Source organism: Salvelinus alpinus, chromosome 19 (assembly GCF_045679555.1).
Source record: "Salvelinus alpinus chromosome 19, SLU_Salpinus.1, whole genome shotgun sequence".
Lineage (NCBI taxonomy): Eukaryota > Metazoa > Chordata > Actinopteri > Salmoniformes > Salmonidae > Salvelinus > Salvelinus alpinus.
Window position 1 is genome coordinate 34,189,380 of NC_092104.1, and position 21,365 is coordinate 34,210,744.

The window sequence follows — 21,365 nt, forward strand, 5'->3', positions numbered from 1 at the left end:
TAAAAGGTCAGGAGCACAGAGGATAATAGAAAAGTGTTGTTGATGCCCAAACTCCACTGCTTCTCCAGACCAAGCTGCTGAGCCCATCTAAGGTCAACTTAATCAGAGCTGTCTGTTTGTTGCTTTTGTTGAGCTTTTTTTCATAATTCCTTCATTCCCCTCTGGCCTCATTGATCACAGCTGTGATTAAAGCACTCAATCACTGGGCTGGCTAAAACTGAAACATGCCTTCAGTTGTTTACTGATGCTGACAGACTTCATTGACTCAGAGAGAATAAATATGTTCTGAAAGATGCAACCATCTTTGATTTGGACTCTTACTACTTCATTAGCAAGATTTATCAAAAGTACAACTACAGATTGGCCTAAGATGACATGTAGCCATTAGAAAGTATTTCCATAGGAAATGTTCGTCACAAGACTGACATTTTGACTTCTGTAGCTAATAGCAGGAGAAGGGAGAGGGTTTCTGCACTTATTCAAAGATGATATGGAGGGAGTGAAAACCTAACAATATCTGGGCCCTGTTTCAGTGCTCACTGATCGTTCCCAGTAAAAGCTTCCTGGCATTGAGCAGTGATCTACCCAAGCCCTGGAAAAGGAAATGCTGGACCGTTTGAGAGCAGAGCCATTGTTCAAAGAGCTGCTGAATTGGAAGCGGGTGCTGTTGGTTATGGAGACAGTTCCTGGCTCCACCAGTGCCCATGCCTCAGTCAGCCCCAGGCCTGTTCTGGGCTGGGAGGTGGGGTGGTTTGGAGTGGGGTGGAGACGCAGCTTTTTCTGGGATGGGCTTCTGAGGGCATTGATGCCAGCTGATGACAAATCTGGACAGGGAGTCTCATCATAAAGCTACAGATGATAATACTGGTTAGGAAAGTCTGTAAGCCATCTTATTCATACCTGCTGTTCATTCCAACTGTATACAATACAGTAGTCATTGAACCACAATAACATCAGCAGTGTGTTTTGTAATGACTTCAGTCTTTTGAAGTATCTCCTCTTTATTCAGCTGCCGATCTAAACTGATCTCCTTTTTTGTAGCTTATGCTTTTCAACCTTCATTTCACTCTTTATTTAGCTAAATATCCCATAGAAAATAAATATTTTGTTGCGTGTGTCTGAAAGCCGCTTAGAATAGGATCTCAGGTGGTCATAGTGCATAGCTCTATAATAAAATATATTAGTTTGTTGGGATTCCTGACAGTAAAAGTGTCTGGGCTGAGTTATGAGTTGCTCAGAAGTGGACCAGGTGTGCCCTGTGTTCTGCGTGCCCCATGTCCCTGGAGTCAAATTCACTACGAACACACACCGACACCACACAGGAAACCCTTAAACTTGCACACGTGTGCATACCAAACACACGCACAAACGCATGCATGCATGCACACACACACACACACACTGAGTGTACAAAACATAAGGAATACCTTCCTAATATTGAGTTGCACTCCTTTTTGGCTTCAGAACAGCCTCAATTCGTCTGGGCATGGACTCTACAAGGTGTCAAGCATTCTAAAGGGATGCTGGCCCATGTTGACACCAGTGCTTCCCATGGTTGTGTCAAGTTGGCTGGATGTCCGTTGGGTAGTGGACCATTTTTGATACACACAGGAAACTGTTGAGCGTGAAACCCAGCAGCGTTGCAGTTCTTGACACTCAAACCAGTGCGCCTGGCCCCTACTACCATACCCTGTTCAAAGGCACTTCAATATTTTGTCTTGCCCATTCACTCTCTGAATGGCACACATACACAATCCATCTATCAATTGTCTCAAGACTTAAAAATCCTTCTTAAACCTGTCTCCTCTCCTTCATCTACACTGATTTTGAAGTGGATTTAACAAGTTACATCAATAACAGAGCATAGCTTTCACGTGGCCAGTCTGTTATGGAAAAAGCAGGTGTTCCTAATGTTGTTTTTTACACTCAGTGTATATATCCAATCAGTCCTATGGTTTCAGGATCTCTAGGGCTCTACTGCTTGGCTGTCACCAATGATGTTACTCTAGCTCCATCTTGTGGTCAAATAGAAGCAGTAGCTCATGTGAGCAGTTAGATAATTCAAGTAGGAAGCATTGTCAGTAAACCATTGGCACCCAGGTAAATAAAGTTGATGAAGTTTGGCATTTTCTCTTTCCCGTCAGAATATAATGGTTCATAACTGCCATGCCTAATTGTGTGAACTGTCGGACATCTGGGGTCCATGATGGAAGTATATGTTGGCTCTCCCATTCTCTTCAAACGAACAAGGGAGCCAAAGCCAAACATCTGTTACCATGCAAACAGCATCTCTGTCATCAGGCCTAGGGGCTGAGTCCCAGCTGAGATATAAATAGCAATCAAGAGCTAACAAGGTTGACGCAGGCGGCCTACACATGAAGTTAGGGCTGGGAGATAAATGTGAGATTGATTAGGAGGGACAAGTTAGTAAGAGGACAGGAATGCTGGGTGTGTCTCATGATCACTCCATTGAAACCTGCAGTATGGGAGGAGCAGGAGCAAAACCATGACAAATCAGAGCATGTATTAGCACTAGTCGTGATGACTGGGATAAGCCTTTGCTATGGGCACCAGAATTATAGTGGAGGGAAAAACAAGCTCCTGCTGTTTGGAGATGTTTGTACGGTCTTAACTCTACATATTTAGGAAGTGAAGGCTTATAGGTGTGTTTTTATTCGCAACATCTGGGATTTTTTTCAGTAGGGTGAAACATTACAGATACTGTAGAACAAAATGAATAGAGCTAACATAAATCCCAGTTCTACAACTAAAGCTTCAAGGTCCTTGACGACGGCAACAGCGCCTCTTCAACCTCGAGCCTGAAGAAATTTGTCTTGGCCTCTAAGATCGTCATGAACTTCTATAGCTGCACCATTGAGAGCATCCTGTCGGGCTGTAGCACCACCTGGTACGGCAATTGCACCGTCCGCAACCACAGGGCTTCACTGGGGTCACACTGCCTGCCCTCCAAGACATCTACAGCTCAAGGACCTCAGCCACCCAAGCCACAGCCTGTTCACCCTGTTGCCATCTAGGAGGTGGAGACTGTACAGGTGAAACAAAGCTGGGACCGAGAGACCGATAGAGTGTTTATCTCCAGGCCATCAGACTGTTAAACATTCACCACTAGCTGGCCTCCACCCAATACCCTGCCTTGAACCATAGACACCGTCACTAGCCAGCTACCCCCCCCCCCCCGATACTCTACTCTGCACCTTAGAGACTGCTGCCCTATCTACAGTGCAATCGGAAAGTATTTAGATCCCTTTCCTTTTTCCACATTTTGTTACGTTACAGCCTTATTCTAAAATGGATTAAATAGTTTTTCCCCCTTATCAATCTACACACAATACCCCATAATGGCAAAGTAAAAAACGTTTTTTAGTTTTTTTTGCAAATGTATTCAAATGAAAAAACTATCACATTTACACAAGTATTCAGACCCTTTTACTCAGTACTTTTTTGAAGCACCTTTGGCAGCGATCACAGCCTGAGTCTGCAAGCTTGGCACACCTGTATTTTGGGAGTTTCTCTCATTCTTCTCTACAGATCCTCTCAAGCTCTGTTAGGTTGGACGGGGAGCGTCGCTGCACAGCTTATTTTCAGGTCTCTCGAGATGTTCGATTGGGTTCAAGTCCGGGCTCTGGCTGGGCCACTTATGGACATTTAGAGACTTGTCCCGAAGCCACTCCTGCGTCATCTTGGCTGTGTGCTTAGGGTCATTGTCCTGTTAATAGGTGAACCTTCGCCCCAGTGTGGGAACCTGCTCCAGAGCACTCAGGACTTCATCAAGGAGCTCTCTGTACTTTGCTCTGTTCATCTTTCCCGACTAGTCTCCCAGTCCCTGCCGCTGAAAAACATCCCCACAGGATGATGCTGCCACCACCATGCTTCACCGTAGGGATGGTGCCCGGTTTCCACTAGATGTGACGCTTGGCATTCAGGCCAAATAGTTCCATCTTGGTTTCATGGGCTGAGAGTCCTTTTACGTGTCTTTTGTCAAACTCCAAGTGGGCTGTCATGTGCCTTTTTTATTGAGGATTGGCTTCCATCCGACTACTCTACCATAAAGGCCTGATTGGTGGAGTGCTGCAGAGATGGTTGTCCTTCTGGAAGTTTCTCCCATCTCCACAGAGGACCTCTGGAGCTCTGTCAGAGTGACCATTGGGTTCTTTGTCACCTCCCTGACCAACGCCCTTTTCCCCTGATTGCTCAGTTTGGCCGGGCGGCCAGCTATAGGAAGCCTTGGTGGTTCCATACTTCTTCCATTTAAGAATGATGGAGGCCACTATGTTCTTGGGTTCCTTCAATGCTGCAGATTTTTTTTGCTACCCTTCCCCAGATCTGTGCCTCGACACAATCCTGTCTAAGCTCTACGGACAGTTCCTTCGACCTCACGGCTTGGTTTTTGCTCTGACATGCACTTTCAACTGTGGGACCTTTTACAGACAGGTGTGTGCCTTTCCAAATCATGTCCAATCAATTGAATGTACCACAGGTGGACTCCAGTCCAGTTGTAGAAACATCTCAATTGTGATCAATGGAAACAGGATGCACCTGAGCTCAATTTCGAGTCTTGTAGCAAAGGGTCTGAATACTTATGTAAATAATGTATTTCTAGAAACCTGTTTTTGCATCTCATGGGGTATTGGGGTATTGTGTGTAGATTGAGGGTGGGGGGGACGATTTAATCAATTTTAGAATAAGGCTGTAACGTAACAGTGGAAAGTCAAGGGGAATACTCCCGAATGCACTGTACATAGTCATTAAACACTGGTAACTTTAACTAAGATTACATACTGTTTTACCCACTTATGTATATACCGTATTCTAGTCATGGCTAATCCTTCCTTTAACTATTGCTGTACACCTTTTCTTTACACACCATTATATATATAGTGCCCTCCGTAATTATTAGGATTGAAGCATTTTTTTATCTTCTTTTGGCTCGATACTCCAAGTTTGGATTTGAAGTCCGAAATTGACTATGGGGTTAAAGTGCAAACTAACAGATTTAATTTCAGGGTATTTTCATCCATATCGGGTGAACCATTTTAGAAATCGAGCTTTGACTACAAATTTGTTGGAAGCATTTGCTCTTTGTTTTGGTTGTTTCAGATTATTTTGTAGTCACTTTTATTGTAAATAAGAATATAATTTGTGTTAAACACTTCTACATTGTGGATGCTACCTTGATTACGGATAATCCTGAATGAATCGGGAATAACGAGTGAGAAAGTTAGACACATATCATACCCCCAAGACATGCTAACCTCTCACCATTTAAATAACAGGGGAGGTTAACATTTTTGGGGGGGTATGGTACATGTGTGTTTAACTTTCTCACTCATCATTATTCACGATTCATTCAGGATTATTTTTAATCATGGTAGCATCAACATTCATGTAGAAATGTTTTCGGTTTAAAGTGACTCCAAAATAACACATGATTTACCATTCATTTCTATTGGGCAGAAAATCATCTGAAACACAACCAAAACAAACATTAAATGCATCCAACATGTTTATAGAGTCACAAGCTTGACATAGTCCTTGTGTGCTGTGAATATGGGACCAAATACTCAACTTTTGACTACTTTAATACACATAAGTGAATTTGTCCCAATACTTTTGCTCGTCTAAAATGTGGCGGACTACTGTATGTTTCACTCGATATGGATGAAAATACCATCCAATTAAAGCTGACAGCCTGCACTTTAACGTCATAGTCATTGTTTGATTTCAAATCCACATTTTTGAAGGGTAGAGCCAAAAGAAGAAAAAATGCTTTACTGTCCCAATAATTAGAGGGCACTGTATATTCCGGACTCTGACACTGCTCATTCTGATATTTCTTTCTTTTTACTTTTTGGATAATGTGATTGTAATAATGTAATGTAATACTGCGATAACATCTGCTAATCTGGGTACGCAATCAATAAATGTTGATTTGACTGACAATCACATCTGTTCCACACAAGACATTTCTATCTGAATGCTCTAAGGGAGCCCACCTGAACAGGTAGTTTCTGTCACCTGTTCACATAGAGCCCTCCGTCTGTGACCTTGACTGGCCCTATTCATGTGTCCAGCTCCTTTTCTCTCTCTCTCGAGTTATGCTGGTACTTTCTCAGCTTAGAACATTCTCTTCAATGCCAATCCACCCTTGATGACGCAAACATTAATACAATTCCTGGCATTCAAATGAACATAGCTCTTTTTTTTTGTTTTTTGTCTGACTGCTTTATGGCGATATTCCATCACATGGTTCTTTCTCATGGTCTCATCAGATTGCTCAACTCTGTAAACTCATTCCACTCTAAACTCATTCTACTCTATGAAGTATATGTCTGGGTTTCAGCATCTACAGGTGGTTTGGCTGAACAGAAGATGCTCCATGCACATCGGACCAGTCTGACGTCCTGTTAATCTCGCTCTGTCTCCCCAGGAGTTCTCCTCTTCAGACTTCAGGAGTAACTCTGTGTCCAGTCGAACGCCCACCCCTCCAGGATGCTACTCGCCCCACAGCCCTGTCGACTGCGAGCTGTCTGTCTCCCCCAGGCACAGGTAAGAACAGTCTCTCACCCATCAGCTCCTCTAGAGATCTACCATGGTGTACACTACACATTTAACAACTCTGTCGAACTAGAAATAATTACGGCTAAGGGTAAATCAAACTCCTATAGCAATTCAGTGGAACATATAAAAGACTGCACGTAGCTAACCACAAAAGATGTGGCTGATATTTGCAGCAAATGCTCTCTTGGCACTACAAGTCGGACTCTTTCAATGTGTGTTGGAGGATTCAACTGTGAAATAACACTGACTTTATCAAATTCACGTTTAGATTGTACCTTACGCTGAGAGTCATTATTCTCACAGTGCTATTTACTCAACGGTGAAGAAGACCAGCTAGAGGAAAGTAGATATTCTTCAAACCGGTTCAACTTTTCCTAACAACCTCTCAGGTCATCTGTTTTAGTCATACTCAGTGTTCCTTACTCCTGGAGAGGTTGGAGCGTGTCTGTGTGCAGTTCTTTAGGAACCTTTCTATTCTGCTGGGTTTAATTTGGCTTATTTCCTCTGGCTGCTCCGGCTGGCCCTGTAATAATGTGTCAGGATATCAATCAAATCCAACTATTTGTCACATGCGCCGAATACAACAAGTGTAGACTTTACCGTGAAATGCTTACTTACAAGCCCTTAACCAACAGTGCAGTTCAAGAAGAAGAAAATATTTACCAAGTAGACTAAAATAAAAAGTAACACAATAACAAGGCTATATACAGGGGGCACCGGTACCGAGTCAGTGTGCGGAGGTACAGGTTAGTTGAGGTAATCTGTACATGTAGGTGGGGGTGAAGTGACTATGCATAGGTAACAAACAAACAGTGAGTTGCAGCAGTGTACAAAAGGGGGGGGGGGGTGTGTGTGTCAATGTAAATTGTTCGGTGGCGATTTTGTGAATTGTTCAGCAGTCTTATGGCTTGGGGGTAAAAGCTGTTGAGGAGCCTTTTGGTCCTAGACTTGGCACTCCGGTACCGCTTGCCGTGCTGTAGTAGAGAAAACCGTCTAACTTTGTGTGGTTGGAGTCTATGACAATTTTATGGGCTTTCCTCTGACACCGCCTATTATATAGGTCCTGGATGGCAGGGAGCTTGGCCCCAGTGATGTACTGGGCTGTTCGCACTACCCTCTGTAGTGCCTTACGGTCAGATGTTGAGCAGTTGCCATACCAGGCAGTGATGCAACCGGTCAGGATGCTCTCGATGGTGCAGCTGTAGAACCTTTTGAGGATCTGGGGACCCATGCCAAATCTTTTCAGTCTCCTGAGGGGGAAAAGGTTTTGTTGTGCCCTCTTCACGACTGTCATGGTATGTTTGGACCATGATAGTTCGTTGGTGATGTGGACACCAAGGAACTTGAAACTCTCGACCCGCTCCACTACAGTCCCCTCGATGTTAATGGGGGCCTGTTCGGCCCGCCTTTTCCTGTATTCCACGATCAGCTCCTTTTTGTCTTGCTCACATTGAGGGAGAGGTTGTTGTCTTGGCACCACACTGCCAGTTCTCTGAACTCCTCCCTATAGGCCGTCTCATCGTTGTCGTGATCAGGCCTACCACTGTTGTTGTCAGCAAACTTAATGATGGTGTTGGAGTCGTGTTTGGCCACGCAGTCGTGGCTGAACAGGGAGTACAGGAGGGGACTATGTACACACCCCTGAAGAGCCCCAGTGTTAAGGATCAGCGTGGCAGATGTGTTGTTGCCTACTCTTACCACCTGGGGGCAGCCCGTCAGGAAGTCTAGGATCCAGTTGCAGAGGAAGGTGTTTAGTCCCAGAGTCTTTCGCTTGGTGATAAGCTTCATGGGCACTATGGTGTTGAATGCTGAGCTGTAGTCAATGAACAGCATTCTCACATAGGTGTTCCTTTTGTCCAGGTGAGAAAGGGCAGTGTGGAATGCGATTTGAGATTGCGTCATCTGTGGATCTTTTGGGGCGGTATGCGAATTGGAGTGGGTCTAGGGTGTCCGGGAGGATGTTGTTGATGTGAGCCATGACCAGCCTTTCAAAGCACTTCATGGCTACTGACGTGAGTGCCACGGGTCGGTAATCATTTAGGCAGGTTACCTTCGCTTCCTTGGGCACAGGGACTATGGTGGTCTGCTTGAAACATGTAGGTATTACAGACTCGGCCAGGGAGAAAAATGTCTGAAGACATTTGACAGTTGGTCCGCACATGCTTTGAGTACAAGTCCTGGTAATAAGTCTGGCCCAGCGGCTTTGTGAACGTTAACCTGTTTAAAGGTTTTGTTCACAACGGTAACCAAGAGCGTTATCACAGTCATCCAGAACAGCTGGTGCTCTCGTGCATGCTTCAGTTTTGCTTGCCTCGAAGCGAGCATAAAAGGCATTTAGCTCATCTGGTAGGCTTGCGTCACTGGCAAGCTCGCGTCTGGGTTTCCCTTTGTAGTCAGTAATAGTTTTCAAGCCCTACCACATCCGACGAACGTCAGAGCCGGTATAGTAGGATTCAATCTTAATCCTGTATTGACGCTTTGCTTGTTTGATGGTTCGTCTGAGGGAATAGTGGGATTTCTTATAAGCGTCCGGATTAGTCTCCGGCTCCTTGAAGGCGGCAGCTCTAGCCTTTAGCTCCATGCGGATGTTGCCTGTAATCCATGGCTTCTGGTTGGGATATGTACGTACAGTCACTGGGGACGACGTCATCGACGCACTTATTGATGAAGCCGATGACTGAGGTGGTGTATTCCTTAATGCCATTGGATGAATCTCAGAACATATTCCAGTCTGTGCTAGCAAAACAGTCCTGTAGTGTAGCATCGGCGTCATCTGACCACTTCCGTATTGAGCGAGTCACTGGTACTTCCTGCTTTAGTTTTTGCTTGTAAGCAGGAATCAGAAGGATATAATGGTCAGATTTGCCAAATGGAGGGCGGGGGAGAGCTTTGTATACATATCTGTGTGTGGAGTAAAGGTGGTCAAGGATTTTTTTTCCCCTGGTTGCACATGTGACAAGCTGGTAAAAATTGGGTAAAACTGATTTAAGCATCAGACCCAGCTCTTAGTATTATCCCCCAAAATGTCTTATTTCACTTCTTCCCCTAATTGTCCCCCCACTCTGTAGTCCCCAGCCTACACACCAAGCCTCTCCCCCCTCCCACTCAGCCAATCACAGGCTTAGAGACACCCCTTGAGACGACTCTTTTCTCTCCAGTCCAATGAGTGGCAGTCAAAAGGCACAGCTTTTAGTCTGAAACTCGCTCTTCTCCTGTGTCTGGTCTGGTGTAGATAAAGGTGTGTGCCTTTGCTTGCTGGGTTACCACAGCTTAGGATAGGCATGCAGCCAGGAACAACTGTTTATCCGAAAGCAAAGATTAGCTAGTTGTAAAGGAATTCTCCTCTCTTTGTTCCCTCATTGTTTCTGAGGTGAGTTGTCTGACTTTTATTGTATTTGGTCATGAGTTTAGGGAACACTGGCTTTGATTTAGTATGTGTTTTTTAAATGATAGGAAGCAATGTAAACAACACCATCGCTCTTATTGTTCTCACATTGGAGAATGCTGTTGGCGCTGACAGCATCTGTTTTGACTGAGGATTCTTTACCGACCTGTAATCAGGATTTCTCTGTGGCTGTGGAAACATGAAAAGGCGGCTTTTTCCATGAACCCATTTCTAGAGTGGTTTCTTAAATACATTCAAACTGTTGTGAAAACTTGCAGTACTACATGAAAGCTAGCTGACAATATTATTTTCAAAAGTATGAGTATGCATACGTTATGATATAGATTAGGCATGTTTCCACTTTCCTCAAGTTATGGCTATTTATGTAACTGATCTCCCTCTATATTGTATTTTGCCATTCGCTGTTCTGGCGTGCTATGCATTTGTGCTCTTAGTACATTTGACCCAGTATTTCCATTGGTTTGAAGATGTAATGTCAATAATAAGGGAAATGGTTTGAGCAGGGTGGAGTGTAGCATGAGTTGGCCTTGGAGGGTGTGTTTTGGGAGTCTGTTTTCAATTTGAACCATGTTCTGTGATGTAAAGGGTATGAGCATTGGGTTCACTTGGAGATTTATTGTCTCATTGTTTTGTCTTCTCCTGTTTCAGCCATGTTACATCACTGGGAACTAAGTTCCAAATGCTGATGAAAGGCAGGCACAAACTCCAGTCCACACACGTACATTAAATGCTATGAAATAATCTCAAAATTTTGATAGTGACCCAATCAGGCTTAGCCATGTGAATGATCATTTTTTTTCCATGGTATTTTCATAGATTTGACCAGCATAGGAGAAAGTTATATGGTCAATATTTTGGCAGATACACCGTAACCTGGCATATGATAACAGAGCGCTAGATCCAGCTGATGTGAGTTGGTTGACATCTACTGACATCTTAGCAGGGATGTTCTGCTCAATTGGCTGCAGGTGAATGGCAACACACCGCACCTAGGGACTTGAAGGTCTGTCTGACCGGTTTTCACTTTTCACACAACCTGACTGACTGAAAGGCTCCCTCCAGGCAAACAATGTTGACTAGAGCATTGTGTGGGTGTGTGTGTGTCCATGTGTACATTTGACTGTCATCTTTCGGTCCATTTCTTATTTTTTTCTCAGTTGACAGGCGGCGACAACGATAACAATGGCAACCACACACAGTTACTATGGAATGAATAATAATGTGAACCACTTTTCCGTTCCACCACCCCAGTGGCTAAGAATGTGCTGCTCATAAACCTGTAAGTGCAGTGCTACTGTGCTGCTGCTAATCCGCTAATTAGCTAGGCATCAGAGAAACTACCCCGAGGTGTCAACTCTCTGTAGACTATTTCCCACCACAAGCACTCCTATTGGTCGAAAGTAGCCACACCATGAATTGTTCTCTTGCTTCAAATCTAAAAGGTCCCATTTGGCTCTAGTGGGTCATAAATATAGTGATGGTGTGAGAGGGAGGGATAGTGGTACATGATAAAAATATTTATTTTTTCATCCAGAAATGCCTGCAGTCAAACAGCAGGCATTTGTGGTGGTGGGTATCATGCCTGCTGTGGTGGTGGGTATCAGGGAAGGTTTAGCCACAGTGCTACTTTACTAGAAATAACATTGGCTTTCTAAAGGCAGCCATTCGCTGGAATGCCCTCACCTCAATAACCAAACACTACACCAATAATGTATGCTAGCTAGTTGATAACATGGCATCTTCTAAATTATTATTATGTCTTCAGCAGGTCGTGCTGTAAGCAGATAGGAAGGTGATACAGCTCTGTTATGAGTGTATAGGCTGAGATTAGAGGCTGGTTTGGCGACTTGCCTGCAGTATGCAATGTAGAATTTGGGCTTCAAGGTCAGTCACAAAGCTGACTGCTGCCACTGTCTTCATTTCCTCTGGGGTTGTTCCAACTCAAACACAAGAGGATTTCGACACCCACCAGCTCAGATTGTTCTGAAATCTTTTATTTTAGAAACAAATAACATTAGCATTCCTGCAACATTATTTTTGGAAGTTAAGCTAATTGAGTGCATCCAAATGTGCTATTTGTAATAATAGGATTCATATCATATTCAGTAAATATAGTACCTAACATATGATTTGGACCAAACGTTATTTCTAACAATGAGTTAGACATGAGTCCAAGGGAGTGGTCAAAAGCCACCCACACACCCCCTACACCAATCCCACCCCAACAACAAGTATATAGTATCAGTTCTCTGTCTGCCAGGTTGTATGCAGCAGCTGCTCGGAGTATCGTTTCTTCATCCTATGTATGTAATGTATTCCCAGTGAATTTGGCTATGTTTTCCCCCCCTGTTCAGAGAAATTAGTCATTGAAGTTGTTAGGTGTATGTCCCATCCTACATCCTGGTATTACCAGATGCTAACGATGGCGGGTGTCATAGCTTGCTGAAATGACATGGAACGACCCTCTGGATTATCTCAAACCAACCACACATGCATCCTCCACAATATACCTTAAACATATAAGGACATGATTACACCATCGACTGTACACGGAATGTACATATGTAGCTACATAGATGTGATAGATTGTACATGGAACATACATAGATATGGATTGGCTGAATAGTCTATTGGAGTGGTTACGTAATAGGTAATGGCTACATCCCCTCTCTTTCTCTCCCACAGCAGTTCCAGCTCTGACTCTACCATGCAGAGATTTGACCGGGATTCAGAGGTCTACAAGATGATCCAGGAGAACAAGGAGTCTCGCACGGCCCCTCGACAGTCCAACACCTTCCGCATGCTGCAGGAGGTTCTGGAGGCCGATGAGAAGGGTGAGCAGAGCTTCCCATAAATGCACTCATTTACATTACATTTAAGTCATTTAGCAGACGCTCTTATCCAGAGCGACTTACAAATTGGTGCATTCACCTTATGATATCCAGTGGAACAACCACTTTACAATAGTGAAGTGGCACTCGTCATCACTCGGTCTCTGTGTCAGGCTCCATTTCTGTTGTAATAAACAGCTGTGTGGGACGGACTGGAGCCATAAGTGTTTTGTGTTTTGCTTTCATCTCCGTCCCGTTTGAGACCTATTTGATGGGTCTACTGGATGTCAACTCCGAGGTGGCTAGAGGTCATTATGGCAAATTCAACAGAATTTGCCACAATTTACTGAATTGTTTCATCAAACTTTTATTCTGTCTGGCTACTAAGAAGGTTATTTGATATCGATAGATGCATCTGGCCATAACCTGGGCCAGAGTTGACTTAGAGCATTGTTTTCGATGGAGAGCAGTGTGAGTGTTGTTTTTACTTTGCTTAGAGGACTGGCAAAGAAAAGAAGCGGAGCTGGTAATAAGAGTTTTATGAAGCGATAACGGCCAGCGCGTGGACACTGTTCACACCGGGTCATAAACTAGTGGTGTTCAGACAAGCAGTGTCTCCTACTGGATGGACAGACCTGACACAAGGCAGTAAAGACGAAAAAGTGATGTGATAACCAGGCTGACAGAGGCATAACTCTGCCTTGATTCCCTGCTGCGTGCGTGTGCTTGCGTGTGTGTGAATCCATCTGCTATTTGCACTGACTGACTGTGCTCTACTTTGTTGTTTTATGCAGAGGCAGCCGTGCGGTTCCCAGGGCTCTCCCCCAAACCCACCCCCCCAAAACCCACATCTCCCGGGGGTGGAGTCCCCAAGTACCACACCTGTGAGAAGTGTGGCACCAGCATTGTGTAAGAGTCCATAATGACACGTCACCTGTTGTGACATGTTCTCTCTGTCCACAGGAGTAACTTGACGTGTCATTGCATAACAGATGAATAAGCAGCTGACGAATACAAGCTCTGACAATGATAACTTGCCCTAAGGTGCAGGATGTTCCTCATAAACACAGAGGAGCTGAATTAATGAGCCTTCACGCAGTGTTTGTGTACATAATGTAGAAAGATTAAAAGATTCAGAAACAATGTTTGTGTTTATGACTGTGTCCATCTGTCTGCAGTACACAGGCGGTGCGCATCATGGACGACCGCTTCCGCCACCCAGAGTGCTACACCTGTTCTACACCAGAGTGCGGTCTCAACCTGAAGATGCGAGGTCACTTCTGGGTGGGAGAGGAGATGTTCTGTGAGAAGCATGCCCACGAGAATTACCAGGGCCTGGGCACTGCCCCACGTGCCACCATCTCGCCCCGCCACTGAGGCTCTGCGACACCCAGCTTCCCCTCCCCTGGACCTCTGAGGGCTGGCACCCCACCTCTACTGACTCACAGTTATAGACCATGGGCTAGGGAACAGGAGTGGGAGGGCCAACACTTCAGATGTTGCGGCATTTCTATAGCATTTAACTATACTCTGCAGTTATAGCATTCAGTTACTTACTTTTCCTGTAATTGGATGAGGTTTGGATGGAACATTCTTTTCCCAGGCCCTCCTGGTTTAGGTTTATTGTTAGCTCTAATGTACAGCTGTATCTTATTCAGACCACTTAGTAGGTTACGCCTGACACATTTACACCAACCTATTACACAACAGGACTGGTTTCCTGCTGGTGTATGGATCAGATCAATGATGGAGCGTAACGTTTAATCCTTTAAATCCCATTGAATCTCCTGCTGACCCATTCAGAAGAATGGAAACCAACTCTTCATTTGAATTACATGGTGTCTGAAAAAAAATTCATCTACATCAAAGTTTGTACTGTAGTTGTGTGTGTGTTTCAACTTGAGCAAGAGTTCTGATAATTCCTTTTGAAGTGATGGTTTAATAAGTGCCTGAATTGCTGCCATTTCCCCTGCTACTGGTTTCACTATTGAAAGGTTTTAGTGGATTCATCTTTCCAGCCAGAAGCCTGTTTGTTTTCCTTTTGCAATTTAGTTGGAATGATAAAATAATTACTTGCTTTCTTATTGCTTTTTGTTGGATAAGGGAATATAAAGATACATGTGATATATAATAATAATGTTTGTAAATGTTTATTTGATAGAACAATATACAGTATCATATTATAGGACGTCTGATGGCATGCGTGGGCACAGGGTTGCATGACTTGTATATCTTTTTCAGTGTGAAGAGGTTTGCTGATGCGATTACTGTATATTCTGTTTCTTCACAGCAGCACCCAGAGAGCAACACTAGAATGTTATTTTCATGTCACAGTTAATAAAAACACATCAAATTACAGTTGCTCTTTTTTTTAAATATAAATGTATATATATGCATACACTGAGTATACAAACATTAAGAACACTTGCTCTTTCCATGGCATAGACTGACCTGTTGAATCCAGGTGAAAGCTATGATCCCTTATTGATGTCACTTGTTAAATCCACTTCAATCAGATGAAGGGGAGGAAACTGGTTAAAGAAGGATTTTGAAGCCTTGACAGTTGAGACCGTGTGTGTGCCATTCAGTGGATGAATGGGAAATACAAAAGATGTAAGTGCCTTTGAACGGGGCATGGTAGTAGGGGCCAGGCACACCGATTTGTGTGTGTCAAGAACTGCAACACTGCTAGGTTTTTCATGCTCAGTTTCCCGTGTGAAAAGTGTATGAGTCAACATGTCCCAGCATCCCTATGGGATGCTTTTCACACCTTTGTAGAGTCCATGCCCCGATAAATTGAGGCTGTTCTGAGAGTAAACGTGGGTGGGTGGGGCTGCAACTCAATATTAGGAAGGTGTCCTAATGTTTGGTGTTTGTGTGTGTGTGTATATATATACACTGCTCAAAAAAATAAAGGGAACACTTAAACAACACAATGTAACTCCAAGTCATTCACACTTCTGTGAAGTCAAACTGTCCACTTAGGAAGCAACACTGATTGACAATAAATTTCACATGCTGTTGTGCAAATGGAATAGACAAAAGGTGGAAATTATAGGTAATTAGCAAGACACCCCCAATAAAGGAGTGATTCTGCAGGTGGTGACCACAGACCACTTCTCAGTTCCTATGCTTCCTGGCTGATGTTTTGGTCACTTTTGAATGCTGGCGGTGCTTTCACTCTAGTGGTAGCATGAGACGGAGTCTACAACCCACACAAGTGGCTCGGGTAGTGCAGCTCATCCAGGATGGCACATCAATGCGAGCTGTGGCAAGAAGGTTTGCTGTGTCTGTCAGCGTAGTGTCCAGAGCATGGAGGCGCTACCAGGAGACAGGCCAGTACATCAGGAGACGTGGAGGAGGCCGTAGGAGGGCAACAACCCAGCAGCAGGACCGCTACCTCCGCCTTTGTGCAAGGAGGGGCACTGCCAGAGCCCTGCAAAATGACCTCCAGCAGGCCACAAATGTGCATGTGTCAGCATATGGTCTCACAAGGGCTCTGAGGATCTTATCTTGGTACCTAATGGCAGTCAGGCTACCTCTGGCGAGCACATGGAGGGCTGTGCGGCCCCACAAAGAAATGCCACTCCACACCATGACTGACCCACCGCCAAACCGGTCATGCTGGAGGATGTTGCAGGCAGCAGAACGTTCTCCACGGCGTCTCCAGACTCTGTCACGTCTGTCACGTGCTCAGTGTGAACCTGCTTTCATCTGTGAAGAGCACAGGGCGCCAGTGGCGAATTTGCCAATCTTGGTGTTCTCTGGCAAATGCCAAACATCCTGCACGGTGTTGGGCTGTAAGCACAACCCCCACCTGTGGACGTCGGGCCCTCATACCACCCTCATGGAGTCTGTTTCTGACCGTTTGAGCAGACACATGCACATTTGTGGCCTGCTGGAGGTCATTTTGCAGGGCTCTGGCTGTGCTCCTCCTTGCACAAAGGCGGAGGTAGCGGTCCTGCTGCTGGGTTGTTGCCCTCCTACAGCCTCCTCCACGTCTCCTGATGTACTGGCCTGTCTCCTGGTAGCGCCTCCATGCTCTGGACACTACGCTGACAGACACAGCAAACCTTCTTGCCACAGCTCGCATTGATGTGCCATCCTGGATGAGCTGCACTACCCGAGCCACTTGTGTGGGTTGTAGACTCCGTCTCATGCTACCACTAGAGTGAAAGCACCGCCAGCATTCAAAAGTGACCAAAACATCAGCCAGGAAGCATAGGAACTGAGAAGTGGTCTGTGGTCACCACCTGCAGAATCACTCCTTTATTGGGGGTGTCTTGCTAATTGCCTATAATTTCCACCTTTTGTCTATTCCATTTGCACAACAGCATGTGAAATTTATTGTCAATCAGTGTTGCTTCCTAAGTGGACAGTTTGATTTCACAGAAGTGTGATTGACTTGGAGTTACATTGTGTTGTTTAAGTGTTCCCTTTATTTTTTTGAGCAGTGTATATATATATATATATATATATATATACACACACACACAGTACCAGTTGAAAGTTTGGACACCTACTCCTTCAAGGGTTTTTCTTTCTTTTTACTATTTTCTACATTGTAGAATAATAGTGAAGACATCAACTATGAAATAACACATACGGAATCATGTAGTAACCAAAAAAGTGTTAAACAAATCAAAATATATTTTGAGATTCTTCAAAGTAGCCACCCTTTGTCTTGACAGCTTTGCACACTCTTGGCATTCTCTCAACCAGCTTCACATGGAATGCTTTTCCAACGGTCTTGAACGAGTTCCCATATATGTTGAGCACTTGTTGGCTGCTTTTCCTTCACACTGCGGTCCAACTCATCCCAAACCATCTCAATTGGGTTGAGGTTGGGTGATTTTGGAGGTCAGGTCATCTGATACAGCACTCCATCACTCTCCGTCTTGGTCAAATATCCCTGGAGGTGTGTTTTGGGTCATTGTCCTGTTTAAAAATAAATGATAGTCGCACTAAGCGCAAATCAGACGGCATGGCTTTTTGCTGCGGTGGTAGACATGCTGGTTAAGTGTGCCTTGAATTCCAAATAAATCACAGGCAGTGTCAGCAGCAAAGCACCATCACACCACCACCTCCATGCTTCACGGTGGGAACCACACACGTTGAGATCATCCGTTCACCTACTCTGCGTCTCACAAAGATACAGTGGTTGGAACCAAAAATCTCAAATTTGGACTCATCAGACCAAAGGACAGATCTCCACCGGTCTAATGTCCATTGGTCATGTTTATTGACCCAAGCAAGTCGCTTCTTCTTATTGGTGTCCTTTAGAAGTGGTTTCTTTGCAGCAATTCGACCACGAAGGCTTGATTCACGCAGTCTCCTCTGAACAGTTGATGTTGAGATGTCTGTTACTTGAACTCTGTGAAGAATTTATTTGGGCTGCAATTTCTGAGGCTGGTAACTCTAATTAACTTATCCTCTGCAGCAGAGGTAATTCTGGGTCTTCCAGAGTTCAGTTTGAAGGCTATCGAACATCCTATAGATGGGGACATCTGGCCTACTGGTGCCACCTCCTATGTCTCTTTGATGCTTTTTAAAAAGTGTATTGAGTTGAATTGGTAATTTTGTGTTACCTACAGATCTTTAAATGGAGCTCAAGCTAGTAAGTAAATCTGTAAGGTATGTAGGCTAAAATATCCTTAGACCTTTTGCATGAACCCTGTGGCCAATTAACCATGACTATATATGAGCTACGTGGATGAACAGTGATGCAAATCTAATGGAAATGCACATTATCTTACCTCAAATAAAAAGGTGAATCTCAATGAGTCAAATAAAATATCGGATTTTATGATCCCACGCATAAAATGGCTGTGACTTGAGGGCAATAAGCTTTAAAGCACTACTTTGGGGACGACAAGTCTGTAATTTATGCTTACGACAGTTTTTCACAGGTTCTGCTGTTTTATCTTTCTTCCAGAAGGGGGCCACATTGTCACACTTAAGTCTGCACTGTACTGAGGCTGTCCAAGTATCATCCATGGTATGTATCCTACTGGAGTTGATAACATAGTATCGTAATTCTGTGTTGTAGGTGTTATTAAAAAAACGCCTAAGTAAATCATTTTAACAGAACAACTACTTCACAAAAGTGGATACAATCCAATACATTAAAATATTGTAAGCTATCGTACTTTTTACTGATTTCTCCCCCTGTGGCTTTCTTAAGGAAGTCAGCCCTGAGCAGCCTCAATGCTGACTACCACTAGATGTCGTAGCTTCCTCAAGAAAGGAACAACATCAGACTTCATGATGATACAGTACAGGAGTAGTCTAGTAGTTTATGTTTAGTATTAATTACACTGTAATGTTTTCCTCACTATTGGAGTTTTGCCTCCACTGATAGTAACGATAAGATGATTGGTACCTTATTTTCTTGAATATACTGTAACTATAATAAACTTGTTTCATTACGTCTTTACAAACCTGTGATTGTATTCACCTCTTTGAAGACGACGGTGCTCATTGTATTGTTGTAATGTGAGGTTGGGAAGAGCCAATGGAAATGCCCAAGAGGGATCATCACATTCCTCCTCCAACCTGACCTCACTTCCACCCAATCTCTTTCAAAACTGAATCTCTCTTCTTCTCTCCTCAGATCAATAGCTTCTCAGCCAGTCCCTCCACCTTTCCTTTCCTCCATTCCCCCTCTCACCATATTCAACCTGGAATGGAGTCCAGACGTGGAACAGAGAGAGAGATTGCTTGCACCGCTATACGAGCTAGGGAGAAAATAAAGCGAGGGGAAAGGGGGTTATGCAGAGAGAATGTTGGAACAACATTAAAGTTTGTCTGGATGCCATTAAATACAATTTGATGTAATGTGCAGTTTGGGACGTGACATTTTAAATGGAAACTGTGCTCTCCAGATGAGAGAGATTTGGGGGCTGGGGAGTGGGAGTTGGAGGGGGGGGGTGTTGTACTTGAAGCCTTATTTAATGGCTTGGATAAACAGCCCTCTGTTTCATCGCTGAGCAGGCGCCCAACCACTCTTTCTGGTTTCCTTAAGCAATCATGCTGGCTCTCTGAGCCTGCTCCAGTGTACAGTATCACATACAGGAATAACAAACCAGGGGTCTGAAGGGTGGGTCAGAGCACACTACACCATTGTACGACGGGACATGCTAGCATGACTTGAGGTGCCTGCGTTTTGGATATGTCTGTGAGTACATGTCACCCCCAATTGCACCAAGACCCATTTCAAATACTCTTCTGGTTCACCTTTTCGTATTTCAAAATGCACTCCAGATTTGAAACGCTAAGGTTTCATTCCTCCACTGCCTCTCATATATCAGAAAGTATTTTTAAACAGAAATCTGTAGAGTGCAGGACTATTGGGATTATTTCATAGACAAAGACAGACTTGTTGAAATGGATACTTTTGGATACTTTTTGTATCCTAAAACAATTTTGAACACTCCAAAAAAGACATTTGACTGTAAAATCCCTACAGTAAAGGCCTGTACTGTAGGGATTTTATAGTCAAATGTATTTTTTGGAGTGTTCAAAATTGTTTTAGGATACAAAAAGTCTTACCAGGCAGTATCTAATTTTATTCTTTCTTTCAGGAAAAAATACAATTTTCGAGTAGGCGGAATTGTAATGACATTGCCATGGAATTTTGATGTCAACACATGAGGATCAATAAGCATCACTGCACAGCTTGATAGTCAACCTTGAAAGCAACAGGAAAACATTTATTATTGGCATTTAGCTGTACTTAACTGTACTTCTTCCACCTGCATCAGAGTGATGCATCTGTCTTTAGATAAGCGATTGCTATAGTTGTGCTTACACTGATTTGGATAATGAGCTTTAGCAGGCACTTTCATTAATAATGGGCACAAGCATTACTTGGGGCGGTAATGTTATGAAAACCGTGCCATGAACTAAATCACAACTACTCACTGAAGGTAAGTGTCCATCTATTGCAATGACCAGTGGTGTAGTAAGTATTACTGCTTGTTCATTGCCTTTCTTTCTTTTTGGTTGTTTACAGCATACAGTGGCCAATGGATAAGGACCCATAATATTGCTTGCTATAGCAACAGGCAATTGGCGGTAGTAGTACAGTCATTAACATGTAGCTTCCTCGTTAAAACTCTCTAAACACATTGCAAAACGATTCACTTAGAGAATATGTGAACAACAGTTTGCCATAAAAGCAATGTTCACTCAACATGTTATTTCAGTTGCAAAAATGCAGTCATGTATAGACCTCTGAATCAAATTAGACAGTGACCCTGGCCCCTGCACTAAACAGGCCAGGGTCCTGGTGCAACAGTGACCCTACTGAGCTGACTTATCTAGACAGGCTGATCTAGACTCCTCTGGCCCTGACCTCAGCTTCTAACATGATAGCTTCAGCATGGTTCTCTCATAACATTATGGCCTCACTACATTCTTCCTAAAGCTGGGAGAAGTTGATTTATGTGAATCTGATCTCTCATGATGGGTAAATAGTTCAGTAAATCCTCTTGTGATATTAGAAACAAATCATCTGTCAACAGGAAACTCTCAAAGGTTCACTGACT

The 21,365-nt window shown here is 43.9% G+C and overlaps 1 protein-coding gene across 2 annotated transcripts in view; it reads left to right on the forward strand.

Moving 5' to 3' along the window:
• LOC139545405 (PDZ and LIM domain protein 2-like) overlaps positions 1–15,172 on the forward strand; it is a 62,748-nt gene extending 47,576 nt beyond the window's left edge. The window contains exons 7-10 of one of the 2 annotated variants that reach the window (XM_071353135.1): positions 6,449–6,567; positions 12,671–12,819; positions 13,611–13,725; positions 13,995–15,172. In XM_071353135.1, coding sequence (XP_071209236.1) covers positions 6,449–6,567; positions 12,671–12,819; positions 13,611–13,725; positions 13,995–14,193 — 582 coding nt within the window. In that variant the 3' untranslated portion in view covers positions 14,194–15,172. The remainder of the gene's footprint in view (positions 1–6,448; positions 6,568–12,670; positions 12,820–13,610; positions 13,726–13,994) is intronic. The other variant, XM_071353136.1, reaches the window with a different exon arrangement.
• The last annotated feature ends 6,193 nt before the right edge of the window (positions 15,173–21,365 follow it).